The sequence below is a fragment of the Polychytrium aggregatum genome (assembly GCF_025602895.1).
Source record: "Polychytrium aggregatum strain JEL109 chromosome Unknown BJ171scaffold_15, whole genome shotgun sequence".
Taxonomy (NCBI): domain Eukaryota; kingdom Fungi; phylum Chytridiomycota; class Chytridiomycetes; order Polychytriales; genus Polychytrium; species Polychytrium aggregatum.
The window spans coordinates 731,380-748,080 of NW_026516217.1; the positions used below are offsets into that span (position 1 = coordinate 731,380).

Consider the following 16,701-nt stretch of genomic DNA (forward strand, 5'->3'; position numbering starts at 1 on the left):
GAGTGATACTTTCCTCTGGAGGATGGACTCGAGCTTGCATCGCAACACAGGACCAGTCTGGAACGGGTCCTGTTCAATCAGGGTGCGAATGACTGGACATGCCTGCTCGAAGAAAGTGGATCTGCGAGCTGGGACCCGGGATGGGTCATCCAGCTTGCATCCTCGGTGCCATCGATGGATGGTGCTCTTGGATACACTGAATATGGAGGCGACCTTACGCAGGCTATGGATGAGGGCGTAGCATCGCAATGCGGCGGTGCGAAAGTCGGATGTGTGGCGAATGGTCATGGCCAGCGCGCGATAACATTGGGTAACAAAATATTCGATGAATGGTCAAAAACCCGGGTGTCCCGTTTTTTATTGGATTGCCTGTAAGGTGGGGCCAAGATGAAGGGAGCGGGCGCGGCGACAGCCACAGAAATGCTATGGTTGTCTCTATGATTTCTCGGGAATGAGCACGGCTGCTCCGACGGGACATTCCGCGGTAGGTGAGGCCCGTCGCGGCACCAATTCATCGGTCGATAGCATCTCCTGGGGACGGTGGATCATTTTGGCTTGACTTGCAAGGGTGTGAGCGCTTGCGAGTCGCCTGAAAACATCCTCTTCGGGGTTGGTTGGAGTTCGTCGCAGTGCCGGGCGCGTTGGGGAGAGGTTGTTGGAGGAGCGGTACTGCTCAGCATCTGGAAACGGGCGGGTGATAGTCCCCTGGGGACGATTGCTGGCCACGGCCTCTTCGTCTTCGCCGCTGGTATCGCTCGCATAACCGATTCGGGGTGAGGGGGGCCCAGCAGCCTGAGGGATGCGGCTCCTGCGCGGAAGGCTGAGTGCCCGGCTTGGGGGCAAGTCGTCACGAGATGAATGCTTGAAACTCTGTCGGAGAGGCGACGGCGGGCGAGGGGCAGAGGCATCGCTGGTGCTGACAAGGGAATCGCCGCTGGCGTTGAGGCTGTGGGTGCGAGGCACATCGCTCCAGGCCTGTCTCCTGCTGCCGCTGCCTTTCTCCGCCTGTTCCTCGGGTTCATACGTGAATGACGATGACCGTGGTAGCCGATCCGCCCCGGCGTTCTGCAATACGTAGAGCTTGCCGGAGCTGCGCTTCGACAGCCTCATCTTGTCCTTGATGATCCGTAGAACTTCCAGATCCTGATCGGTGAGCTCGTTCTCGTCCGCAACTTCCTCTATCGGTTGGTCAGTCTCGGTCGACACGGAGATTCGCGGAGACTGCCGTGATTCCTGCAAGGCTTTCTCGACCGCCACCTGGACAGCTTTCTTCTGGCGAACGAGATCCTCCTCTTGTACTTTTTGGATACGCCCCTCATAGTCGACTGCGGCCTGGCGGGCGGCATGCTGGATGGTGTCGATCGACGACTTGAGCTCGGCAATAATCCGATCGCGCTCGTTCAGCGCATACTCCTCGTCTCGCACAAACATCCGCAACTGGATGATATCTTCGAGATAGAGTTCGAGGATTAAGCTGAGCTCTTCACTTTCCAGCGAATGCAAGAAGTTGACAATGTTGTCCCAGATCTGATCCGTGTCCAGGGGCAAAGATGCCGGTGGCGCATTGGACTGGCTCTTCTCGGTGTCTATTTCCGGCAGTAGTATGATAGAAGAGAATGGCGTCGGTCAGCAGTCCAAGTCACCAGACGCTCGCCTCGTTCTTTGGCGCGCTCTTGCTCTCCAGCATATCCTGGCACACATCTGTCGGTACTAACCTTGCGTGCGGCAACGGTTGACATCCTCCATGAACAGGGTCTGGTGCCTGGTTTGATCGACACCATCTGCTTCGGGCGCTGCGCTCCCGAGTTCGTTGCCGCGATCGAGGGCTGACGGTACCATCGGAGACGACGGGCGCCGCATTGGCCGTTGCCACACCAGGCGCCGTTCCTCGGGGATGCTTTCTTCGTCCTGGGCTGAGCTGTCTGCGGGGGCACTGGGCTTGGACTGAACGCCACGCTCCTCTTCGACAGCGAGGATCCTCGAGTTGACCATCGCGATTTCGTGATCCAGAACCCAGAGTCGATCATCCATATACTGTGGCTTTTGAGGATCGAGCGGCAGTCCTGTTGCCTCGGAATCGGCCAAGACCACGCGCTCTCGCTCAGCCAGCAGCTCGCGTTGCTCGCCGAGCAGACGGTCGCGCTTCTCGTAGAGTTCGTCGAGGGCCATTGCAGCGCGGCGCGCAGAGATGGCGCATGCCATTTCCTGCTCAAGCAGCTGCTTCTTGAAGCGGGCACGGATAGCCAGCGGCGGCATGTTTTCGTATTCGTCAAGGTCGCCATTGAGTGGATTCGACAGCCGTCCGGTGAGGTCTTCGCCACTCTGGTCGTCGAACCAGCCTTGTCGGAGACGACTTGAAGCGGATCCTTGGCGTGAGCCCGGCCGACTCTCGGTGCGTTTCAGCATCGTCAAGACCTTTTTCAGCTTGCTCTTTGAGTGCCGAATTTCTTCAGATCTCCGGCGGAGGATGATGGTCTGCAACAAGCATGCCAGAGGACGGGCGAGGGCGGGTTGGGGTCAGTCACCGTTGCCGTGGCTATGGCTATGGCTATGGCTGTGGCGAGTGCTACCAGGGCAGTTCGGTTCGATGGTTGCTTCGGCACTGGGAGTGGCACTGCGCTCGACGCCCACCTGCATCTCGTGGCTCTTCTCAAGTTCCTGGAGTTTCTTTTTCATCTCGAGGGTTTCGACCTCTCGTCGCTGGAGTTCCTTCTGGGTTTCAATGTGCAGAGCCTTGTTCTTATCGGCCTCGCGCTTGAGATCACGCATGATCTGCGCCTTTTCGGCTGGAGGTGGCCAGTAGGCAAGAGTAAGTCGAATGCATTGGCAGTCACAAGCGACAACGGCAGAACTCTTGGTAGCGAAAGCTGCCCCGGGTGGCGTCAATGCCCGAGCAGACACTGGCGCCACAGCGACTCACCTTTCAGACTTTCGATCGTTTCCCTCAGACCCTTTGTGAGCCCTTCGCTGCGAGATTTCGATGAGCTTTGCAGCCGTCCGTTGTCATTGAGCTTCTTTTTGTATTCTTGGATCTCCTGCTCCAGTTTGCGCTTCTGCTCCTCATATCGAGCTTTGACTGCCGCCGCGCCCCGGTCCCGTTCCCCTACCGGCGTCTTAGTATCCCCGCGAATGCGGCCGAGCGCTTCATCCCTCTCCTGCTGAACTTGGATAAGCTGCGACTGCAAATTGGTCAACTTTTGCTCGTAAGCATCTTTCATGGCCGCGTAGTCGTTCTGTCTGGCCTGAAGTCGAGCAACGAGTTTCTCGTGCTCGATGATTTCGCTCTGGATCTTGTGAATGAGGGTATACATGTCTTGGGAATGATCGGGCTCTTGGGCAGCTGGCGAGGGCTCTGCAGCGGCGCCATCGGCCTGGGGAAGACTTGGCCCCAGGCCGCTCTTGCGCGACGGCCCTGTCTTTTGTCGAATCTTGGACTGCGCGTTGGATACGAAGGGGCAGTGCGAATCGAGCAATTAGCACAAACACTTGCATTCGACACATGGGTCTGCCGGCCAACACAGGTGCCCACGCGCTTGTTTGGTATGTCTGGGCTCGTGGGTGGAAGTTGTGATGCGGGGCGCTGCTAACAGGGTCCGATGGAATGCAAGAGGGGCACTAGATCGAAACTGTACGCATTCCATGCGAGCCCGGCTGATGCCGTCTGACACAAGTCTCGACCACATGTCCGTTGGCTCCTGGTCACATCCGCGGCATCACATACCAGCTTTGAGTTGACATAATCCTCTGGGATTCCCTCGTTCAGACCGCCGGGCTCTCCCAGCGCCTGTAGTGGCAGAGAAACGGTGGTGAGCGGGTGTTGCTTAGACTGCGGATGCATGGCTGCACAGCAGTCTCACCTTTCGAAACTCTGGATCGTTTCGCAGTGTATGCAGAAAGTTACGTTCGTGGGCAAGGCCGCCGGCGCCGGCATCAACATCTTCCGTGAGCATGTTCTTGATTCGCGGAACTTCGGGATGCTCCGGAATCAATAGCTCTGTCGGGCTAGAAAGATTCTCGATGCTCTGTTCGGTATAGGCCCGCTGCGCAGTCTCGGAGCGGGCTTGCTCGATCAGCTTGGCGACGGTCTCTGCACGGGCAGACAGCATCGAGGACAGCGTCTCGCCTTTCTTTTTGTTGCCATCGGGCTGGTCAGTAGATTTCAGCTTAGCAACGACGGAGTGGTACCACGTCAGGCGGTCGTGCGCATCGGCCAGGCGAAATCGCATATCCGAGATGATGGCCACATACGACTTGATGAGATCGCTCTGAGTCCCCGAGTTCTGGGTGCCGGGATAGCTGGCAAGGTCGGCCTCGACAGTGTCACTGCCGGGCTCTTGCACAAACCCATTGGATACTGTGGCTGGGCCGCCGGCCGATGCCGGGGGTCTCTTGTGGCCGAGAACTTTCTCGATCAGGGCAGCGTCGCGCTCCGAGAGAGCTTCGGAAAGATCCCGATTGAGTTTGGAGGCTCGCTCATACAGACGAGTGTTTTTGAATTTTAGACGCTCGATCTCAAAATCGAGTTTCCTCTGATCGCCTTTGATCTGGGCAACCTCTCCCTTCAGCTCTCGGTTTTCCTGGAGAAGGAGGTCGACTCTTCGCTCCTGCATCGACAGTTCGTGCTCCATTCTCTGCTTCTGCGACTGCAGATCTGCAACAAGCCCCTCGTCGAGCCGGCCCGATTGCTCTGCCGAGGCGCTGCCACCAGCGGTTAAGCCGGTCCCAGACCGAAGCGAGGCGATTTCGGCTTGAAGCTCAGCGACCACCATCTTGAGGGAGCGAATCTCGCGATCCTTGTCCTGTGCCGAGCCAGAAGCACCGTCCCAGTCCTGGTTGATGGCGACGCGGTTCTTGATGTTGCGGGTCCGGTTCGCATAGTTGAGGGTATTGACTGTTTCACCGTAGTTGGAGTCGCTGGGGCTTACACAGGCCAGCATCAGCGTCTGGCTGTTGCCGCCCAAGCTATCTTGCAGCATCCGCGTCAACTTGGAGTCACGGTACGGGATGTGGACTGCCCGCCGCGACTCATCGCCCAGAGCCGAGATGACGTTTCCGAGAGCCAGGAGCCCCTGGTTGATTGAAATGCCCTCCTTTTTGCGCTCGCCTGCGGCGTTGGTTCGCTTAAGTCGTTCTGAGCCAGCCAGATCCACAAAATGGAACTTTGACGAGAGGTGCTGCCATGTGCTCGCGGATGATGCCCCACTGGGTCGTGGTTCCGGGCCAGAGGAGCTTGCGACCGCGATTGGAGAGGTATCGGACCGAGCGGGCGACTCTGAAACGCCTCCAAGTCGTCTTTGCTTGAGGATTACCGAGAAGATGGCGTGGGACCGTGAGGACGAGGTATTCATATCTGTTGTGCCAGTGGTGCGGTAAAGGGAGCCTTTCTGAAGAAAGCTGTTGGGTGCGGAAGAGAATTCAGAATACACAGCATCTCGAAATATTCGTTCTTCCAGGATGTCGAAATCGACCGACAAGACGAGCGGATTCGATGGGGAAGCACAGTGCGCATATCAAAAGTATAATCATCCAGTTTGCCAAATGGACTCGAGCGATGCCACTCATATCCATCTCCAATGAGCTGGTAGGGATCTCACCTCAGCAGCTCTTCTGGAGATTTGACTTCCTCTTCGCGCACGCCGGTCCAGACAATGTTGCCGTTGCCGTCCTCGCGGATCGACAGCCCGCCCCATCCAGAGCTGCCGGCAGTCCGCGGCCGAGGATTCAGCAGGTCCAGTAGGTCCTCGTTGTAGAGCTCGAGAAAAGAAACAAAGACCTGGAATCCAAACTTGTCGGCCAGCCGTGCTTGCGTCTGTTCCAATCGATTGTATATCTCGTATATGGCACGCGGAACGATGCCTGACGAATGCCCAGCAACAGTCAGCCAGAGCATCGTCCTCCCGAGCCAACACAGGCGCACAGCAACACAGGCGCACAGCAACACAGGCAGCATGCCACCGTGCCCGGGACCAAATCTTCGGCACTCGAACAGGCTACTTCCAGATACACCGGCAGTCTGAAGAATGCTGCCGACGGGCCCAGTCGGTACCAACCTTGGTTCTCGTGCGTGCTGGTATCCAGACCCGTTCCCATGCTTTGCGCCGAATCAGGAAGTAAGACCAATATCGCGGCGCAAGGGTCCATTGGTGCAGGATACGTTAGCGTCAAGTCATCAGAGGCCATGTCGACTGGCATGACTGTGTCCAGCCGTCCAATGACCTCGCCGACAGGTGCACCGCATTGCCGAGTTACCTGTATGTTTTACCCGAGCCTGTCTAAGGCGATCAGTAGAGACAGATGGAGTGGAATGAGCGCATGTGCTTGTCAGCGATGGTCATCTTCTCTGGTCGATTGAATCGAAACTATCGACCAGGGGAACAGACTGGGAGAGCGGGTGCGGGAAGCAGCCCGGGGAACTGTGTCTCGGAAGTTTGATTCGTACCTGGCCGTAGGCAAGAATGGTGGCATTGAAGCCCTCGAGGAATCGGTCGATCAGGTCCAGGACGCACGCCTTGAAGACTTCGTCCTGGCCGATGCTCGGAGGAAAGACATGGTCGAAGGTGTAGGGGCGCTTCTCGGCTTGGTGGCCATATATGGTGGTCGAGTCAGCACCGACGATGACGGTGCTGTTGCCGGGATAGGCAATGCAGTCGACCGAGTTGGCGAGGATCTCTTTTGGTGTGATGGGACGCACACGAAGCGCTACTCTGACGGATGTAGTTGCCATTTAGTGGTCAGCCAGGTGCATGTCTTGAGCCGGTGCAAGGAAGCCGAGACCGAAAGGAGGGGTCGAGGGCCGCAAACGGCGCCGGTGGAGAAGGCGAGGCGGGCGCTGGTCGTTCCGAGCTGGCAGCTGCAGCGTCCAGGATTCAAAGAGGGCAGTGTGTGCTTTGCAAGCCGGGTCGGTGCAAGGCCGGAGACGGACGACGAGCAGATCGAGGAATTGCAGACGAAGGCGACTTGGTGATTGCAGGACGGTGGATGGGGATGTGAGACCAAGGCCGCCCGCCCATCCTTGGAAAGAAGCAGGCACGAAGCGCGGGACAAAGGGGCGGGGAGCAGTCTGATTGGACCGCGGACGTGGCCGACACGCACGACGCGCGGCTGGCTCGGCCACAGCACGGACCGGAACGAGCAACGCCGACGGCAGGCAATGGTATCAGAGATATCGACGGCAGGCAGTGATATCGGCGGCAGGCAATGGTATCGATTGTTGGCGGTGCTGTCGGGAGAACACCGTGCAGCAGTGCGCCGCGAGAGGCACGTCGCAATTCATTCGTTATAATCGAGCCCAACCAAGTCCAACCAAGTCCAGACCCCCTGCACCGCTCGCTCGCAGCGGCACGCAACTCCTCGCCGCCATGGGCGAGCATCGAGCCACTCCCTTATGCTCGACAGTCGATCTGGCAGAGCTGGCGGCTTCCGTCGTTCCGGTGGCAGTCCACCAGGAAAAAGTCAAAGTCGGTTCGGACGGGTATCCACCGCAGGATGCTGTGAGGTCTTCGCACGATTTGCAGAATCGAGCCGTCGGCCAGACTGCGAATCTCAATCACATCTTCCGTGCACACAACCAATGCATCGCCGACGGATTCTGAACGAATCAAAGCAGGGAGATAGACCAGATATCGGCCTGGTCAGTACACGCTCCAATATCATCGTCATCACAGGCCTCATCACCCGTGCTGCACGGCATCGTACTCACTCATTGCGATAGGGCGAGTCAGCCAGCTCATTTTCCAGATCTTCTTGGTTTGGGACCGCTGCCGCGTGCGGTTGATAAAGACGCCGTAGTCTGCGGATGTCATGACAGCGGCATCAGCCGAGACTGCCATCTGTACAGCAGCTTATGGGCGAGCTTATCGACCGGGGGGCATACGTACCGGGGTAGCACAGCAGGTAGTCGCCGTCCGAGAGACGAAATACACCCATTATCGTTTGCTTTTCCAGGTTGGTGATAAATTGCAGCTCGGTGTTGGAGTCGCTTATGAGGGCTGGTGATGTCCAGCCGCACGGGCAGAATATATATATACCAGACTGTCAGTACTCGGCAGCTTGTTGAGCTTGTTCATGGCAGCGATCATCATCTGGAACAAGCACACTAACAGCGGGTGGTTACCGCGGTGTCCAAAACCACATCCCAATACTTACGCCCCATAGCAGCAAGCGCTCCCTTGGCCATATCAATTTGGATGAGGTGAATGCCTTTGTGGCATCCCACAAACATGAACTTGCCGAAAAAGTCGATCGACAGGATCTCGGCCGGGAAGAAGCAGCTCTGAGATTGGCCCGCGACCATGTCAGCGATCCCGCAGGTCGGCCGATAGAGCATTCGCCGTGTCACACGGTGCCATGTCGAGCCAATATTAGACTTACTTCGACTCCTTCAACTCCTTCTGCGGTAATCTCCCAGATGCGAATCGAATGGTCGATAGGAATCGACCGGAGTGGGTCCTTGACCAGAGCAACCAGGTTACGTCCGTCACAGAGGCCGGCTGTGAAGTGAACCACGTCCGAGTTAACCTTGATTTGAGGGAGCTGAGGCGGCACGACTTCTGACGAGCGCATCAGTTCGTCTGGTACCGAATATAAGTACACGATCATGTCTAGTGAACGGGGAGGAGGGTGGTCAGCCATCGGACATGTCAACACTGACAGTGTGCAGATCACTGATACTGATGGCACTGATGACACGGATGATACTGATGACACTGATGGCATGGACATCGCTGATGACACGGACACCACCAAGCCCATTACCGTGCTGGATTAGTAGCATTGTTCCTTGTGGAGTGAAAACCACCTCGACATTGATGATGGCCCCGGCCGACTTGTCGACGATACACATAAAGTCGTATGGGAAGGTCGCCCGCCGGCCTGGGTCGGACTTGGACATGTCCGCACTTGCCAGGTGTTCAAAGAAGACACCGCTCGGCGTGCACACCAACAGACGTTGGTCGATCTTGGAAACAAACAAAATCGACTCGGCCAAATCTGGGGCAACTTGGAGGAAGTTTTTAAGCCGAAAGGCGCTTGGAACAGCCGATTCGGCGTGGCTCAGATACACCAGTTGTGTCCGGATATCGACGGGCCAATGCGAGGCGCTCTCTGATATAAGCCGCAGCTGCCCGTGGTTTGGGAGAAAGTGGTCGACGGTCTTGATGATGAAATCGCACCCGATGGTTTCGACCACTTGCTGGCTCGAGTTCTGCCCATAGGTCGTGTTGTATGAGCTGCACAGCTCGATCAGACTCAGTGGAATGGGCTAGAACGCCAAGAAACGGCCCGATCAAACGAACAGAGCAAACGACGCGAGCGGTAAGAGGCAGTGCCAGAGCAGATATCGCAAGGACGGTTGGCTCAGGAAACGCAGGGCTGCGATGCGGCGAGCAGCCACGAGCACGGCAATCGACAGGAGCCGTGCTCGTGAGATAACTGACTATCGGGATTGCTGCAAATCCAACACCAATGTCCGGCATCGCCTCAAATCCGTGCCGATCCAGGCCCGATGCCACCGCTGTTTCTCCTTTCGACGGTCACGCACCTTGGTATACAGGGTCAGCTTGCCGCTCTGTTCCTTCAGAAACAGCAGTGCTGTTGATGTCAGGACGCCGTACACATACGCCGACACCCGGCCTTCGTGGACGATCCGGAGGGGGCCCTGTGTGAGCAGCTTTTGCTCACGCTCCAGCAGCCCCAAGTCCTTTTGGACCCAAAGGTACGCACGAGGCGAAGCGAGGCAGGGAACATGGGCAGCGTCCGCACGATTGACGGAATCGGCACAGTCAGCATCTGGTGACTTTATCAGTGTTGCAGGGCCGCAGCCCGGACGAAATGCTGGTGGTGGTGGAGGCGGCATACAGCACCGTCCAGGAAGCCCCACCCCACCCCCAACCAAAGGGAACACATACCACAACCAAGGGAAATAGACCGCGGTCGGCCTTCAGGATCTCCGCAAGTGATTCGTAGTTGATATATGTCGGATAGGAGGGCCGCTCTTCCGGCCGGGGCGAGGCTGCCGATAGCGGCGACGGCGACGAAAGAGGCACCAACAGAGTGGCGAGGCTATGGATGTTGCGACCGAGGGTCCGGATGGTTGAGGCAGGGCCGCCAGCAGCATCAGGTCCATCGGTGCGGCCCGCCGGTCGCCTCCAGAACGGAACCAATGGCACCAACGACGGCTGAGCCGACGATGACGACGCCGACGACGACGGTGTCGGCTGGTCGGAATGCCCAGCGTGTGGATTAGAAGAGCGCATGCGTTTCTCTGGGCGGGTTGGCGAGATGAGGGTGCAGGGACGGCCCCGGGTTTGGAGAGCCAGCGGTGCTTTGTTCGCAGCGAGGCCAGGCGTGCGGGATGGCCCTTGGCATTGTGCCAGCAGCAGCGGGCCAGAGCCTGGAGGTCGGCTTGGCTGCAAGGTGCACATGGCATGCTGGAGCAGACAACGTGCGGCCAGGTCGCTGAAGACTAAGCCGGGAGCCGCCGGCCGGGGCAAGAGAGAGTCCCGCTGTTCTTTTAAATGCGATGTATTGTGGAGAGCACGAACGAATCACTCCCAAGACCAGCTGCATGCGTTGTATCCTGCCCCAGTTCTTCTCTGGCGGCAACAATCATCCGCCGAGCATCAACGTATATGGCAAACTATGAGACCAAAAAAAAAATAATAGTCGGAACTCATAAGCACAAAATAGCACAAAATAGCACGGAATGAGCAAAGGCGATGGCCGAGCAAATCCAAGGTCGAGCCAGAAGAGCAAGTACGGGCCAGGGATGAGAAGAGGACAGGCAAAGCCGGGTGGAGAACAAAAAAAAAAAAACATCGCGGGAGAAGGAGGCGACTCACGATCGCGGACAGAGCTTCATGAGCTGCTGGGTGCCGTTTGGCATCAGGCACACAACATGGCCCAGCGCAGGGTTTACCACACGCCAACTATAGCTGCTCGACGAGATAGGGAACAGCTGCAGCAGCTTGCCGTCAGACAGTCGGCGGACTTCGATCAGCCGGTTGCCAAAGACGATAAGGGAGTCCTGGATGACGGCTGGACACAAGAGGGGGAGGGCCGTCAGCACCGACAAACCACAGCCACAGGCAAAGATTCGCACAAGGTTCATTGCAGACAATGTCAGTCCATGGCAGCCACTCACCAAAGGCCTGGGGCTTGGCCAACCACTTAATCTTCCATGGTGGCTTTGTGCTATATCGATTCTTGTCAATCATGACGCCGATGTCTGAATGAAACGTGTATGCATTAGACAGGCAGACATTGCTTTACTCAGCCTCGATGGACGCCCATGGCTTTGGCCAATGCTGCGTAAACTCAACGTACCGTCGTAGCAGAGCAAAAAGTCGCCGGTACTCTGGTTCTTGAAGATGCCGTGGGTATGCACCGACTCACGTTTTGTGATGAAGGCGAAATTGGGATCGTCGGGTCGGAGGAGGGCTGCAGAGCGAGGGATGCAGACACACGCAGTTCAGTGAGCAAGTGAGAGACCGCGGTCATAAGCAGAGGAGCGATGGCTACTTGGGCCATGGCCGCGGCCATCGAAGCGGCGCTTGCGTCAACGTACCACCAGCGCCGGCGCATTCGTTGTTCAGAACGTCGACGCGCAGCATTTCATAGCCCTTCACGGAGCCCAGACACAGGATCTGGCTCATGAAGTCGACCGAAAGCACCTTCGCGGGATGGAAGCAGTCCTATCGAGAGGAGCCGTGTATCAGCAGCTGTATCTGCCTTGACGCAGCTCGGCGTGTGCGGTGTGCAGAGCCGAATGCTGCATCTCTTGCAGCTCAGCTGCAAATGTGCTTTGGTGTGGACTGTACCTCGAACTTCTTGGCAGGAACCGTCTCCTTTCTGAACAGGCCCTTCTGAACCTCGGCCTTCTCAGTTGCGTCCCAGATACGGACGGTGTTGTCCTTCAAGGCAAATGCAACCTTGGTGAGCACAATCAAGTTTCGGTTGCCGCAGATACCAGTTTGGATCAGGTCCACGTCAGAGTTGAGCTTGAAAGCGGCGCCGGCCATGACCGAGGGATCGGATGTGGTCTGCTTGGTGACAGGATACAGATATACAGTTTTGTCTGGAGACGACAGCCCACAAGGCCATGTTAGATGACGCTGACACTGACAGAGGCTGCGTGTGCAACTTGCCACATCAACGACGAGCAGCAGATGGCTCACCCTGTCGAATAATCATCAGGTCATCGTGTCTTGTCTCGATTGTTTGAACAAAGTTGATATCACCGCTCGCGGAGCTGAGAATCTTCTTGAAGCTTGAGCCAAAGACAGAGTTCAGAACGGCTCTGTCTGTCTCGACTGAAGGAGTGGCGCTGGACTCTGGCCCCATAAAGACACCCTTCTTGGTGGCAACGATGAGCTTGCCGCGCAGCACGCCCGTGCCAACGATCTCATCGTAGTTGACGCCTTCATAATTGGCTACTGTGTTGGGCGGAAGATCGCCAAGCTTCTTGGGGACGAGTGTGCCCGGGGTTTGCTCGACCTGCTCGTTGTGTTTTTGGATCTGGTTGCGAATATCAGTGGCCCATGCAGTGGCATCGATGCTGTGAGAAAACTTCAAGTCGAACCGCTCGCCAGAGTGAGTTTCGAGTGACAAGTGCCCATGTTCGGAGCTGTGTCCGGCGCGGGTCTGGATACTCTCAGGCTTGATCAGATCCAGTAAAATGGGCTAGGAAAGTATAGTATCATCGCATACGGTGGTTAGACGGCGCGGACAGTGTGAAATGACGAGCCGGGTGATCGCGGAGCCACTTACATTCTCATAGAGTACCATCTTTTCACGACGCACGGTGGTTAACAGGAGCACATGGTCAAGGAGATACACGTAGACCTTGATCTCGCCAGCTCGAATCAGCGAGGCGGCACCTTCACGAATCTTTCGACGATCGTCGTCCATCAGGCGCAGATCCTGACAATAGAAACGAATACACATCCATCCGTGTGGACTGTTAGCTCGACTGCACCAAGCCCGCAACTCCAGTCGAGTCAAGTCCGACGCCACTCGGCCGTCCCCAGATCAGCCTCGAGATCGCCACGCACCTGATCGACATCTTCCTCGCACGCCAATTTAGAGTTCAGCGTGCTCAAAGTGAGGCGATCTTGCTGCTTTCGGTTCTCTTCGTTGATACGCTGGGTGAGATCCTTGATCATGCGGTTAGCCGTCTCGATGTTCTGGAGCTCTTGAGAGTCCTTGGGCGAATACTTGATAAGGTCCTTGAGGTAGAGGCCGTAACGACCAAGGCGAGTGGTGGGGCTAATCAAGGTACTTTCAAGGGGAAGCGACTTTGACTCTGGGAGGCGGCTAAAGGCCTGTGGATTGGCACAAACAGACACGTTAGGAGAAGCTGCAAGGCAGAGGCAATCCATACGCACCGGAAACCATGTGGGGTTGCGGGACGGATGCAGTGGCGTCAGAGGTGCGAGCAGACAGACTTGCCTCAAGACGTGCGCTGAAGGCGCTGTTCTTGCTCTTCTCCTTCTTGAACATCTCAATACCATAGACGTGGCCCGAGGAATACTGAAAGTAGCACTCGAAGCGGGGAACAAACTCGAGGAAGATATCTCCAATCTCGTGGATGACGTACTTGTCGGCCTGCTGGCGCTCATACAGACGCTCATAGAGCTCTTGCCCGATCGTGAAAATCTCAGACATGTTCAAAAACACGTTTCGGATAAAGTTTTCTTTTTCAGAAATGTGCAGATCGTTGCTACTGCGCAAGGGCTCGACAAATCCCTGTGCCGGAGAACGAGCGAATATGGCATACGTGGTAAGCATTAGGCCATCCTGGGTGGCGATTGGTGACGCGGTTCTATACCTCGAGTGCCAAGCGCAGGGAGTTGATGTAGTTTCGCTCTGTCGCGATGATCTCGTGGATCATAAACTGTCGCTTCTTTTCTTCCTTTGGCATGCTGTCAAAGACGGTGCGAGACACGCAGGTCTCCCAAGACTAGTGCAGAGCCGCAATAACACCGGCTAGGTGAGCATCGAATTTGTAAAAGCAGTGCGATCGGTAATGCAGTAGCTGGTGGAGTGACTTACATCCTGCTGAAGATCCAGATGGGTTTCGGAGTGCTCCAGGAAGCGGCGCATACGGTTGACCTGCTGGGCCCGGTATGGGCACGAATAACTGTAGCAGGTGCTGTTTTCGGGACAAAACCTGGCATAGCACTTGGTCAAGGGAGTAAGGATACCCTGGGGCAAGTAACTGGCCGCAGAATCCGCGACGGGCGACTGGACAGACTCCCCGGAGGCGACGCGATCCAAGATTGATGACTCAAGCTGGTAGATTTCACTGGCACTATCCTTCAGATGCCCGAGATGCAAGTATCCAACGTCGTGGAAGAAGCGATGCTGGCTGAGGATCTTGCCAACCATCAGGGCTAGTGAGCGATCGGTGGTCTTGAGAATGGTCATCAAAGTTGTCACGGCCGCACGGCCGTTGAAGGAATCGGGATACGAGATACCGCTCATCTCGTTCTCCGAAAGGCTGATTTTGTTTTGGAAGACTAGAGCGATCTGCGAGAGGGCCGCGGGATTGATGTCGTGGTCTTTGTAGCTGTAGGTACGCAGAGATCGCTGCGAGTCCACCCTGCTCACGCGGGTGTCATTGGGCTGGAGGAAACTGGTAAGCGGAGATTCGGGGCCTTCGGAAGGTGCGAGCGAGATGGTGTCGGGAGAGTTCATGCGGAGATTCTCCATCGGCTCGACGATGGATTCGGCAATTGAGGCTTCGGGTAGCAAGGGGTGATGGGGGTGTGCAGCATTGGCCTCAGGGATGCTGGCAATGACGGTGATTTCCGTGGGGATCGGCGGGACGTTTCCATTGCTCGACGAAACATACGACGACCGATTGCTGGATATGCCGGAGGGATCGGCGAGGGTCTCGTTCTGGTAGGAGCTGTCGACCCGATAGGGGGCAGGGAGACCGCCAAGCAGCGACATGTTGGAAGAAATACTTGCTATACTCATGCGGTTCTGCAGCCGACTGTGACTGCGAGGCGGCGCAGTGTATCCGGCAGGACGCTCGAACTGAGATGAAACCGAGTGACTGAGAGCATGCGACTGGAGACGGGCCGGAGGCGTGGGGGGAGACGACGAGGACTCGACTGGGGTCTCGGACCGATAAGCATCGACGGAACCGTGGGAACCTCCGGAATAGACAGGGATGTAAGGCTGGCGAGAGTATTCGTTTGACGGACGAAGGACGCTGTGGCGAAGGCTTCCCGAGTCATGGGATGGCTGGCGATCGATGTAGGGAGAATTGGGCGAGCCGCGGGGGTCGTAGCCCGACTGAGGAGACGGGGCGAGAGAGGTCCGGGAGACCATTCGAACAGGGGCGACAAAGGATGAGCCCGCCTCAGCTGGGGCGCCAGAGGACTTGGGCGCATAGTGATCTTGAGGCGGGTGCTGCGTAGCAGGGGCGTAGTAGTTTGGATCGACCGAGATCGAGGGCGGCTGGACGCTGGCAGCGGGAAACGGGACCTCGGGATAGCCTTGGTGGGGTTGGGCGTGGAGTTGGGGCTGAGGATAGCCGGCACCTTGAGGAGCATAGTAGGAAGCCCGGCGCGGATCGCTGGGAGGCGACTGTTGCTGAGAATATCCGTACGACTGAGGGGCATAACCGTACCCTTGAGGGGCATGGCTCTGGGACTGAGGGGCGTAGCCTTGGACCTGAGGCGGATAGCCTGGAGTGTAAGGGGAGTAGGATCTTGGGCCTCGAGGGTCGTAGCCCGCAACTGGAGGAGCGGAGCCACCGGCCTGGGGAGCGTAATACGGCTGTTCCGGTGCATAGGGCTGCGAGGGATGCGGCTGGCCATACGCATACGGATGATGGAAGCCTTGAGGAGGTGGAGCACCCTGCTGGAAGCCCGACGGATATGGCTGGGCATAAGCCGGCGCAGGAGGCTGGCGAGGGCTGGGCCGGTACTGCGGGAACAGCGGACCGATATCGTCGTCGTTGCCCCTGTCCCCGTTCATGCTGCGAGCTCGGGTGCACGAATGGGTCGCTCAGGGCGGGTTCGGGCGGGTTTGAGGCAAGACAGGCGCAAGGCCGGTTCGGTAGAGATGGATGGGAGCGAATGAGGGCAGAGTCCGAGAAGCAAGCCCGGACAGGAAGGACCCGAAAAAACGCGCCTGGCAGAGAGAGGGCGAGAGAGAAGGCGAGAGAGAAGGAGAGAGAGGGGGGGTGCAGCCGCACAGCTCGGAAAGCAGAATAACAAGTGCGGCGAGTCTGTCTGGAACTGGATCTGGATCTGGATCTGGGACTGGGACTGGGACTGAACTTGGACCTGGGACGGATTGATATAGTCAAGAACGCACTTTGCGACCATATGCCCGAGCGAGATGCCCAGCGAGATGCCCAGCGAGATGCCCAGGCCAAGCGAGGCTTCTGCCCGTTTGGGTGGGGTGTCTGTGCGACGTTCTTGGCAGCAAACAGACCCTTTGTCGGGCATGCAGCGCCCACACGTGACACTGGCACAGCCGCATCGGAAATCGGAATGGCGTGCTTGCTGGTCGTGGCCAAGGCGCGACACAGGGCAACACCAAGAGCGCTGTCCGGCTTGCGGCTCCCACACTCCCAACGGCCAAGGCCGAATCCCGAAACCGCACAATCACGTGCATGCCCGTTTTTTTTTTGCCCCAGGGCCTGCAAAACACGATCTGCGGTATTGCTCGATCCAAGCGAGCGCT

At 57.3% G+C, this 16,701-nt stretch overlaps 4 protein-coding genes across 4 annotated transcripts; all 4 read right to left on the minus strand.

Moving 5' to 3' along the window:
• Positions 1 to 326: 326 nt before the first annotated feature.
• BJ171DRAFT_73533 (uncharacterized protein) lies at positions 327 to 4,460 on the minus strand. The gene is made up of 7 exons (XM_053115869.1): positions 4,249 to 4,460; positions 3,858 to 4,145; positions 3,722 to 3,784; positions 2,921 to 3,434; positions 2,632 to 2,786; positions 1,716 to 2,475; positions 327 to 1,586 (listed from the first exon to the last, which is right to left on the minus strand). Exons 2-7 carry the CDS (start codon positions 4,104 to 4,106, stop codon positions 436 to 438), a joined length of 2,892 nt encoding a protein of 963 aa, XP_052967514.1. The 5' UTR covers positions 4,107 to 4,145; positions 4,249 to 4,460; the 3' UTR covers positions 327 to 435.
• A 366-nt stretch (positions 4,461 to 4,826) lies between these two features.
• BJ171DRAFT_423375 (P-loop containing nucleoside triphosphate hydrolase protein) lies at positions 4,827 to 6,724 on the minus strand (the record flags this gene model as incomplete). Its single annotated transcript, XM_053107597.1, has 5 exons — positions 4,827 to 5,174; positions 5,280 to 5,394; positions 5,595 to 5,894; positions 6,250 to 6,272; positions 6,440 to 6,724. Coding segments are annotated over 5 exons (1,071 nt in total), but the record flags the coding sequence as incomplete, so codon positions are not given.
• A 460-nt stretch (positions 6,725 to 7,184) lies between these two features.
• On the minus strand, positions 7,185 to 10,392 carry BJ171DRAFT_502096 (CNH domain-containing protein). The gene is made up of 8 exons (XM_053110749.1): positions 9,906 to 10,392; positions 9,539 to 9,697; positions 8,755 to 9,259; positions 8,371 to 8,600; positions 8,146 to 8,272; positions 7,878 to 7,988; positions 7,700 to 7,789; positions 7,185 to 7,588 (listed from the first exon to the last, which is right to left on the minus strand). Exons 1-8 carry the CDS (start codon positions 10,251 to 10,253, stop codon positions 7,383 to 7,385), a joined length of 1,776 nt encoding a protein of 591 aa, XP_052967516.1. The 5' UTR covers positions 10,254 to 10,392; the 3' UTR covers positions 7,185 to 7,382.
• Positions 10,393 to 10,500: 108 nt separating this feature from the next.
• On the minus strand, positions 10,501 to 16,090 carry BJ171DRAFT_441657 (uncharacterized protein). The gene is made up of 11 exons (XM_053108080.1): positions 14,050 to 16,090; positions 13,826 to 13,957; positions 13,447 to 13,743; positions 13,050 to 13,319; positions 12,766 to 12,918; positions 12,174 to 12,678; positions 11,817 to 12,073; positions 11,564 to 11,690; positions 11,323 to 11,436; positions 11,141 to 11,224; positions 10,501 to 11,034 (listed from the first exon to the last, which is right to left on the minus strand). Exons 1-11 carry the CDS (start codon positions 15,985 to 15,987, stop codon positions 10,835 to 10,837), a joined length of 4,077 nt encoding a protein of 1,358 aa, XP_052967517.1. The 5' UTR covers positions 15,988 to 16,090; the 3' UTR covers positions 10,501 to 10,834.
• Positions 16,091 to 16,701: the final 611 nt, after the last annotated feature.